Source organism: Poecilia reticulata, linkage group LG7, assembly GCF_000633615.1.
Source record: "Poecilia reticulata strain Guanapo linkage group LG7, Guppy_female_1.0+MT, whole genome shotgun sequence".
In the NCBI taxonomy this organism is placed as follows: Eukaryota; Metazoa; Chordata; class Actinopteri; order Cyprinodontiformes; family Poeciliidae; genus Poecilia; species Poecilia reticulata.
This window is the reverse complement of record NC_024337.1, coordinates 25,382,560-25,392,732: the sequence shown is the minus strand read 5'-3', so window position 1 is coordinate 25,392,732 and position 10,173 is coordinate 25,382,560. Positions and strand designations below refer to the sequence as shown.

The window sequence follows — 10,173 nt, the reverse complement described above, 5'->3', positions numbered from 1 at the left end:
AATGCAGGAACACACATTTTGTCATAATCGCATACGGTTTTTACGTAATACTTAACGTTGCCCTGCAGACTTCTCTATTTGTTTAAAAATCGCTTTTGCGGTAAAATGGTGCCGAATATGGTCCTGCAAGTTTTCGATTTACAAAAGAAAGACGACCTAAGAAAAGTTGTCGAAAGGTGCATCATGCTCTGCTTAACATACGCAACTTCTCTTCCTATAATGATTTGATTGGATGGGGGCTGGCTCGCCTGGTAGACATAAACCTCCCTCCGTGACAGTCGTTCCTCCTCCTTTCAGTCGTTCTATACGCCCGGCAGCTAGCAGCGGCCTTCAAGTCCAGTAGCAGCCGTGTGCGGTGTTAAATTACTTTAATTAATTCTCCAAGCAAACAAAGCGTTCCAGTTATCCTCCTAGAGACCATGGCTAGCTACCACAAACCCGACGAGAAGACTCTGCAGGGACTCAAAGACATTGCTAACAAGCTAAGGATCCACTCCATCAAGGCAACATGCGCTTCCAACTCTGGGTAAGTTACACAAAGTTACTCTGAGTCGCCAAGGGTTAAGGAAATCACACGGAATCACTGGTGGAAGATTATTACCATAGTCGTAGTGTGCAGACGATGCACGCGCTACCTGTGGGGGCCTGGTGGCTGCACGTGCGGTAGATTATGTTCATGCGGCGCAAGTTAGCCAGAGCTAACTGCGTATTGAGAATGCCGCTAGGGTTGTCTGCTTTCAGGAACACAGCAGGGTCTAAGGAAATTCAAGCCCACTAGATGGTTCATTCAAAGCCTCTTCGGTATAACGTTATATTTTAAGTCCCCCCCCCTCCCCCCCCCCTCAAGGTACTTTTTAATGAGCACAGATAAAGTATGATGCTGAACCACTATCACATGCTCCTGTTTTGTGGTCTCATGGTCGTTTTCTCTTCTGGGGATTGTAATATCAGTTTATAGAATTTGGAACGCTCATAATTTTTCGTAGATGGCAAATTAAGTTTTGGTTTGATTTATAAACTTTTGGCTAGTTATGCATATCTAAGTTGTTTGCACACAATGTGCCTGTAATTAAATATTTCTATAGTTTTAACAGTTCTTTTCTCATTGTGAACGCAAAATGTTGAATATTAAAACATAAGTATAGGTTCTACTTATTTCCCCAAATGACGTTGAGGTGCTTTTTTTGTCCCCACATAATTTTTAGTCTCATTTTAGTTAATCAGGTATTGAAGTGTTTGCCTCTCCATTAGGCAGTAATTGATATTAACTTTATAGACTTTTGTATTTGTATTTTTTATTTTGTTTTTGTCATACACAAGATCTGCTTTAGGGCAGGATACAGCAAAGTTAGAAACTCCCTTCTCATTTAATTAACCTATATTTAAAAATGGTCAAATTCCCTAAATTTTCTTTTAAAAGAATCTGCATTCACTGTATGACGATCTTGTCCAGATATGTCTAGTAGTGTTACCATTGGAGTCTTGTACTTGAATGAACTGTTCTTGTCCAGATTTCAAACAAATGCACCTTTTAACTGCAAAAATTGAAAATTAATTACCTTGTGGTTTTGGCTCCTGTGTATGAACACCAGGTAAACTATTTTACCAAAACAGAATAGTGATTAAAATCTATTCAGCTCCTTGAAGAATTGGTGCAGATTTTTGTTTTCACACAGAAAATAGCCCCATTGGTTGATGCGAGTCGAGGCATGAATACTTGAAAAGGGTGCAGCTTTATCAGTTGGTGTAGCTGGCCTTTGCTCCTGCTCTGTTAAATATAGTAGAATGGATGTCACATGCACTATTACGCCTGACTAATTTATTTAGGGGAGAGCAGGGGGGAGTTTTGAACCAGATTCTTGCTTTCTCATTTTAGCCTAGTCATCACTGAGGAGAATTTTTGTGGGAATGCTGACATATGAATCAGTTTTATGTCATGTATAACACTTGGCAGCTACTTTAAAAAAAAAAAAAAGTTTAAATTCTTGACTAAAGAGTGATTCACTCATGGATTATACTTGTGCTGCACCCTTGACTAAACCCTTATGCAAATTCTCTTTCTTCACATAAAAGGCCAGTTGATGAGTCTCTTTGGGTTAATACTTCTTCCTTCAGAGAAGGAAATAAGGAAATCTTTGTCTGAAATGAGGCTCGCACAACTTGTTACAAAGCAAATCTTAAGTTGTACTGCAACTGTTTCCTCGTTCTGACTAATGCAGAACAATGCACTCTTATTGTCTTTCTCTGAATCTGCCTTGCTTTATTTTCAGCAGGGTCTGTCTCAACAAGTGGAAGAGTGGTAAATTAAACAACTGGATATTGCTTTTTAATATAAAATTTAACAGTGAATGATGTACATTTTGCATTGGATTTTGTACAAGTTCTCAGCATGCTCAAAATGGTACCGGTTTTAACTTGACCACAAAGGGAAGCTGAAATCTGTTGGGCAACTCGGGGTTTCTAGAAATGTTTACAATAATCCCAACCCCGTTTTAAGCAACTAACAGTTACACAAGGCGTTTTTGCAAGTTTTTTTTTTTTTTTTTTAGCTTGAGGACCTTTGTGTGGTAACCAGAGGTGGTTGTGTTTAAAAATTAACAAGTTATTGATCGATGGTGACGTTTTCTGATCTCAATGGGTCGCCTTCAAAAGCATTATCTGTCAACAATACAGTTGTGTAAATTTTGTGTGTTGTGGTCACGCTCTCTCGTTGAACAGCAATTCTCGTACAGTTGTTCTGTCACTATTAACATAGTGCTTTAAACAGGACATGATTTAACTTTTTCAGACTAAACATGAAGTTTGAATGTAACATGCATGCACTGGCATGACGGTCTTGTATACTAATATTGTACCTGGGCTGTCAGCTGTCACTAATTGACTCCTTTTGATTTTGGTTCCTAAGCCATCCCACATCGTGCTGCAGTGCAGCGGAGCTCATGTCTGTGCTCTTCTTCAACGCCATGCGCTATAAAGCAGATGATCCTCGCAACCAGTGCAATGACCGCTTTGTGCTCTCAAAGGTTGGTGCTTGATGCAAATTTCTACCTGAGAGTTGTTCATTTTCATTCAGTTGGCTGGTGATCACACATCTGTAACTCTCATCAGGGTCATGCTGCCCCTGTCCTGTATGCTGCCTGGGCAGAAGCAGGTTTCGTGAAGGAATCTGATCTGCTCAACCTGCGTAAGATCGACTGTGACCTGGAGGGGCACCCCACACCTGTAAGTTTATAAAATTGACTGGATTTTTTTTTTTCTTTCAATATGACTGGGAAAAATGTAATGAATGTAAAATGTAACTTTTCCTTTTTCAATTTACCCCGTTATATCACAGAAACTAGCATTTGTTGATGTGGCAACTGGATCTCTTGGCCAAGGTCTTGGAGCTGCTTGTGGGATGGCCTATACTGGCAAGCATTTTGACAAAGCCAGGTCAGTCAAAAGACTTTTTTAAATTTTTTTATTCAAGATCTGAATTGAGGAACGGTTAGAGTTAAACAATTTTGGATTCTTAATCTCTTTTTCAGGTTTAAGAATTGTTTCATTTAGATTTAAATTGTAATATTAACACCCTTTGTGTCATCTCAGCATTGCTTAAGAAAGCAGATTGTTTGTGCAAAATGACCTGAGTGTTCTCTGGGCCACCATGTTTAAAGACCAAAAGGTCTCAAAACTAAGCATCTTTTGCTGTTTTAGTGTAGTGTTGGCTCCTTATCTTTCTAAAAGGTAAATTTAAATACTATTAGTTTGCACAGCAGTGTCCAGAGTAGGCATGAGCTGTTTACCAGTATCAATGTATTTAAAAAGTCATATAGTTTGCAAACTGCAAAATTCAGTCATACTATTCATACTGCACAGACTAGATGGTGGGGCAGGTGGCCTGACTAGCGAGTGACTTTATACATTCTCAGATTTAAAGTTTTGGCATCTTTTTAAACTCGAACAATAATTCAGGACCCTTTTGATCTTACTAGCTTGTAATTGTATAGAAGCCACAAACGCTTCCTTTTTTTTTCTTCTCTATTCACTGCAGCTACCGTGTGTACTGCATGCTTGGTGACGGTGAGTGTTCGGAGGGCTCCGTGTGGGAGGCCATGGCCTTCGCTTCCTACTACAAGCTGGACAACCTGGTGGCTATCCTGGATGTCAACCGTCTCGGTCAGAGTGAGCCTGCACCCCTGCAACACGAAGTGGAGACCTACCGCAAACGCTGTGAAGCCTTTGGGTCGGTAACAACACAAACTAACACACTTTCACTTTTTAACCTATGGGGACAAATTTGTGAGTTTAATATTATGAACTTTTGGTTAAAATTAGATTTTTGCCCATTTAGTCTATTCCCAATTCTAATGTTTTTGCTGTGAGCCTCCCATAAGATTTTATAAATTTAACTGATATTGATGATGAGATTTATTTTAGTAATAATTTCTATTATGTTTAAATATGTGTAGGTGGAATACGTATGTTGTGGATGGGCATGACGTGGAGGAACTGTGTAAAGCTTTCTGGCTGGCTAAGCAGGTTAAGGACAAACCCACTTGCATTGTTGCGAAGACCTTCAAAGGAAAAGGACTCAAAAGTATGTATTAGCAAAATTTAAAGATGTTTCCTCACTTTAAAAACGAAATCTTAAATGTTCTTACTGAAACTTGTTTACCCATGGCTCTGCAGACATTGAGGATCTAGAGAACTGGCATGGGAAGCCAATCCCTAAGGACAAGGTAGATGGCCTTCTGAAGGACTTGCAGTCTCTGATCCAGGTCCCCAACAAGGCCCTCTGCCCAGAGCTGCCCAATGATGATGCAGCACCAGCTGACCTGAGCCCCATCTCCCTACCTACACCCCCAGCCTATAAGAAGGGAGATAAGGTATGAAAATACATTTTTATGTAAAAAAAAAAAAAAAAAAAAACCTTCATGCTGTAATTTGGCTGTGAATGAAGACAAACGAATAATCGTCAATATTTTTGTTCCATAAGTCTGGCCGACTTAAATTTCTGTCATATGTGTGACCAGTTTCATTGATGACCCATCAGTCTTTACTTTACCCTGGTCCCATTTTTCCCTTTAGATGGCAACAAGGCAAGCCTATGGTGTAGCCCTGGCCAGGTTGGGTCAGGGAAGCAAGAGGGTGGTTGCCCTGGATGGAGACACCAAAAACTCCACTTTCTCAGAATTATTCAAGAAGGCCCACCCTGATCGCTATATTGAGTGTTTCATCGCTGAACAAAACATGGTAAATTAAACACACACTCTCTCTTCTTGATATTCTTCCCTGCTGTTCCATATGGTGTAATCTGTTGCTATTCATGCTTAGCCCTGTTATCTCCAGCTTCTTTGGTCACTTGTGGCCAGGTTTTTCCTTTGAGCCTTCAATGTTTGGATCTCTGTTATCTCATCAGTTGTCATTTTGACTTGTAGAACTGTATTTGCCTATAATTACAGGTAGGGGTAGCCATTGGCTGTGCTACTCGTGACCGCACAGTTGCATTTGCCAGCACGTTTGCTGCCTTCTTCTCTAGAGCCTACGATCAGATTCGTATGGGAGCGATCTCACAGTCCAACGTCAACCTAGTAGGATCTCACTGCGGTATCTCCATTGGTAAGATTATGGCTGTAAATGATTGCCTTCAAAAGTTCTGGTTTGCACGCATCTCTATTTTGAACTCATGGTTCAGGAGATTTCCTTGTTGTTCATTCATTTAAAAAAGCTGTTGTAAAACTTTGGTATGATCTGCCTTACTTCTCCATCACGGTCACTAAATAGTTAACCTAAATGTTCCCAAATAGCAGACTTTAGTGATGGCTTCTTTAGTCTCTTAAGTTCTGCACTTAAACATTATGTGGGTGTGTTCCGGCTTAAAACACAGAATTTGTTCAGTACACCTGCATGCTAAACCTCAAGGTTATTATCTATGATTAAATGGGAGAACTCTGTTCTTCACTGGTCATTTCTACCTTCAGGTGAGGACGGTCCATCTCAGATGGCTCTTGAGGACTTGGCCATGTTCCGCGCCATACCGACGTGCACAGTGTTTTATCCGAGCGATGCCGTGTCGACGGAGAGGGCTGTTGAACTATCTGCCAACACAAAGGTCAGAGGCCTGCCTTAAGATTGTCCAGCAAACATTCTTCCCAAGGTCTATAGTCACATACCGCTTTCTGTTCTTAGGGAATCTGCTTCATTCGTACTAGCAGACCAGCCACTGCAGTGATCTACTCACCAGATGAGAAGTTTGAAGTGGGTGTAGCCAAGGTAATCGATACTGGTGATTAAGTGATCTGAAAACGGGGCAGAACCACAACCGATCTTCATTTGATGTTTGCTGACGTTGACTGAATGGCCTCCAGGTTGTGCGCCAGTCTGACAGCGACGTGGTGACTGTGATTGGAGCTGGTGTCACTCTTCATGAAGCTCTGGCTGCTTATGATACGCTTAAAAGTGAAGGTAAACTCGCATAAAAAAAAAAAAAAAATCAAAATGAAAATTTTCTGAAGCAAATGGCAGCCTGAATAACCCAAACCTTAATTTGTAGGAAAAAACATTTGCGTAATCGACCCATTTACCATTAAACCCTTGGACGCCGCCACCATTTTGTCCTGTGCCAGAGCCACAGGGGGGCAGATCATCACAGTGGAGGACCACTACAAGGAGGGTAGGCTTGTTCCCTTGCTCCCATTGTCCTAATTGAGTTTGATGATGCATTAATGAGCTTTCTGGAACAGCAACATTTTATGGGGGAGATTTTTATGCATTTTCTTTTTGAGGAGTTGGTTGGATTAAATGAAGTTGTAGTAGTAAGAACATAATTTCCAGGCTACAACTTTTGCCTTGCGACTGCAGGACAAATTTTCAGCCACTTGTAAGTCATTAAAATAAAATGTGACCTATTTGATCTTTAGCAAATGAAGGCTAGTTGGACTTGTTGGGTTTAAAACAATGAACTTTTTAAGGGCTATGCAAATCTCCTAATTTTTAACATGTCCTGCCGTTGCTTAGATTTTCAATAAAGTTCCCCCTTTAAGCCGTGAAATCAGTTTTGGTTTTTGCTTGCAAGCATGCTTCTTGTTAATTGTCTCTGTCCAGGTGGTCTCGGCGAAGCCGTGCTGTCTGCAGTGGGCAGGGAGCCCGGCATCGTAGTTACCCGGCTGGCAGTGAGTGGTGTTCCCCGCAGTGGGAAGCCCCAGGAGCTCCTGGATATATTTGGCATCAGTGCCAAGCACATCGTCACCGCTGTCCGCCAGACCTTTGCAAACTAAAGACTCCATCTTCTGAGCTTTCATCACAACCTGCTTCCATCTATCAGCCACAGCGTCCACACCAGCTAACCTCTCTACTGCCATCTTGTGGCTTTAGAACTGCAGTTCACTAACCATGTATTGCATTTTAAGAGCAGAGTGTAATGTGTTTTGCAAATAACCCTTTACCTTTGTTCACCTTTGTCAACCATTCCTTTTCCCAAATGCTTGTTGAAGATGAAAACTACTGTAACATTTGATGGTACAAATTTTGATTGTGAATTAACTCAGGCCACCACTTTTGTCATCATTCCCCTTATTTTATTTTTTTCCTCAACTCTGGCTTTTCACTATGACTGCTGTTTTTGCAATGCACTATATCTCTTATGCAGTGAAAACCTTTAGCCCAGAGCTCATATGTTTACTTTACCGCAGAATTAAGTCACACAATGACATTCCATAGCAATTCCTGATCCCACAAAATGTAACGACGCTTTTGATGTTTGCAGATTCTCAAGTCTCACCTGTTGTAGCTGTGATGTGCTAAATTAAAAGTTCATGGTTTAACACCATTATTGCCGTCTGTTGTTTAATTCTAATTTCATTGGGTTTTTTCCACTTCATCTACTGAGATAAATGTGGTTGTACCTCAAGCTCAGTGCTCGGATCTGTTTATCTGCGTTTCTCTCAAAGAAGCAGCAACTGGAAACGCCAACTCTGTAATTAAAGGGTTAGGATGTTTTCCAGCCACTTATTATATAGCACAATCAAAAAGTTATGACGCCTTCAGTTATAAAAGTGTTTGTATATACCAAACATGACTTAAAAGAAATTTGACTTCAAAATTTAGCGCCTTGAAATTGGCCTCTGTTTCTTTAAGAAACTCCTCTTTCTTACATTCTGCCTTGAGCACGTCATCTCATTACTGAGCGTTTACATTCACGGGAGCACTGTACTGAGAAGTGATTTATATAATAAGCTCAGCAGATGTGCAGCTACACCAGGTGTTTGCTAATTGCTGCTGCTAGTTTGAAGGAGCTGAGTGTGCTGGAGGTGGAGTAGATGCCCTGTACACCTGGACCCAGCGCTTCTATGTGCGTTTGTGAAAATCGTGATTCAACTACTCTAAAATACATAATCTAACCCTGGTAGAGCATCTTTCAGCATACTGTTAAAAAAAATCCTTACATCCATTAAGACATCCTCATTCTAAACCGGATATCAACAATCTTAATCTAAATAAATATTTTTTTCCCCTTGGTTTCAACCAAATAAAATGTATCTAAGTAATGCCCCACTTTATATAATTTTTTTAACATCTGAAACTGGTATATATATATTTTTTAATTATAATTAAATAATATAATTGTGCTTTAAAGTATAGTGGTCTATTACATGGAATCCAAATATAATGCTGTGAATGTGTACAATAGAACTGAAATGTTTGTCAATGAGATTGCAACAAGTACCTATGCATCGCTAGGGTAGTTTTTTTTGTTACAACATAATGTTTGCATAGCATTTTATTTTTTTACTGCATTAAATGTGTATATCTTTAATAACTATATGCAACATCTTGTTTTTGAAACTGCAAATCCGTTGGCATTCTAAAATAATCTTTACAAGCCTTATACTACTACTATGTTAAAATGACTTTGGCATCAACACTACATTTCTCACCAGAGAAGATTGTGGAACCAGTACCAACTGGAGTTGTAAATTGTCTTTAACAGGATTTGTGTTTTTAATTTGCAAGATAAATTTGGGATTTTTTTAAATTTTTTTTTTAGCTATTTTGGTTCTTGTAAACTACACTGTTTCCCAGGAGGGTCTTTTTTAAAAATAAATCCACTATGGGTCTTCTGTCTGTACTTTCTCCATTATATAAACAATTCATATTGGTAAACTAAACCTTTTAATATGTGGAAGGAAAATCTAGACTCAGCACCATGCCTGCTGGTAAAAGCTGGTAATTTAGCTGTGCTGTCAGACTGAGGTTACAGAGGGGTGTTGAATGTGGTCAGTGGATTACTGTGTGTTCCTGTCGAGGCTAAAATGAATCATCTGTGGACACTTTACTGTTTACCTTGGAGGAGCGCATCAGGACCTGAGTGTTTCAGTGTTTAGTGTGAAGTTGTCCACGGTGCCATTTGGACTGTGTCTATCGCCTCTGTCCCAACAGCTGCATCCAATGTGTGAAAATCATCATGCTCTCCGTTAGCACAAATGAATCCATGAGTCTCATTGTCATATAGACTGACCTAAACCAGCAATGTCGAAGCACCTCTGGGTAGATTTACTACTCATCTGTGTGGTTTCTACAAACAGTAAAGGGAGTTCGTCAGCATGTTTCACCTCGCAGTGAAAATCCCGAGTTGGTTCCACTTTGAGCTGGGTGCAAAGGGCAAGTGTGACGACTCGCACACTCCACAGTTCATCAACAGTATGTAAGCAGAGAATGTAAAGATTCCCGTATTGTTCTCTCCTCGGAGTTCATATTTGTTTTAATATGTGGCTGCTAGTGGAGCCTGGCCAAACATGGTTGTCTCTGACTTGACCCGTCTATCAACTCTGTTTCCCTGCCGGATCGCGTCCAAGATACGTGCACTAGTTCCTCACAATCTTCTAAATCAGTTAATTAAAAGTTTTAAGATGAGACTATTTCCTCATTTTTTAAGCTTTCTATACTAGAATTTCTTTCTTTTTAGGTTGTATAGTAAACATGGGAATTGCTTCTTTTTGCTCAGTCTGCAGACAGTTTTGAGAGAGAGGAGACAAGGAGGAGCGAGGCGTGTCTGCTTTCTGGTATAATGATGGAGTACCTTTATTAGCATAGTGAGAGTTTATTTTTTCAACCTGTCCACCTCCCAGATTTTCCTTCCATCCTCTTTCTTTCTCCTCATTCACACAATGAACTTCTAATACTAAGCAAAAG

At 40.1% G+C, this 10,173-nt stretch overlaps 1 protein-coding gene across 1 annotated transcript; it reads left to right on the top strand.

Annotated features, from left to right (window-relative positions):
* Nucleotides 1-266: 266 nt before the first annotated feature.
* On the top strand, nt 267-7,810 carry tktb (transketolase b). Its single transcript, XM_008413820.2, has 14 exons — nt 267-526; nt 2,906-3,023; nt 3,109-3,222; nt 3,335-3,432; nt 4,034-4,225; nt 4,452-4,579; nt 4,672-4,868; nt 5,071-5,235; nt 5,445-5,601; nt 5,964-6,094; nt 6,172-6,255; nt 6,351-6,447; nt 6,536-6,655; nt 7,087-7,810. Exons 1-14 carry the CDS (start codon nt 420-422, stop codon nt 7,257-7,259), a joined length of 1,881 nt encoding a protein of 626 aa, XP_008412042.1. The 5' UTR covers nt 267-419; the 3' UTR covers nt 7,260-7,810.
* The last annotated feature ends 2,363 nt before the right edge of the window (nt 7,811-10,173 follow it).

What these genes read in the sequence shown, in the direction of transcription:
- tktb (XM_008413820.2), top strand. Translation starts at nt 420, where the DNA reads ATGGCTAGCTACCACAAACCCGACGAGAAGACTCTGCAGGGACTCAAA. An exon ending in TGGAGGGGCACCCCACACCT is followed by an intron (nt 3,223 to 3,334) that starts GTAAGTTTATAA and finishes GTTATATCACAG; the next exon opens with AAACTAGCATTTGTTGATGT. An exon ending in TCATCGCTGAACAAAACATG is followed by an intron (nt 5,236 to 5,444) that starts GTAAATTAAACA and finishes CTATAATTACAG; the next exon opens with GTAGGGGTAGCCATTGGCTG.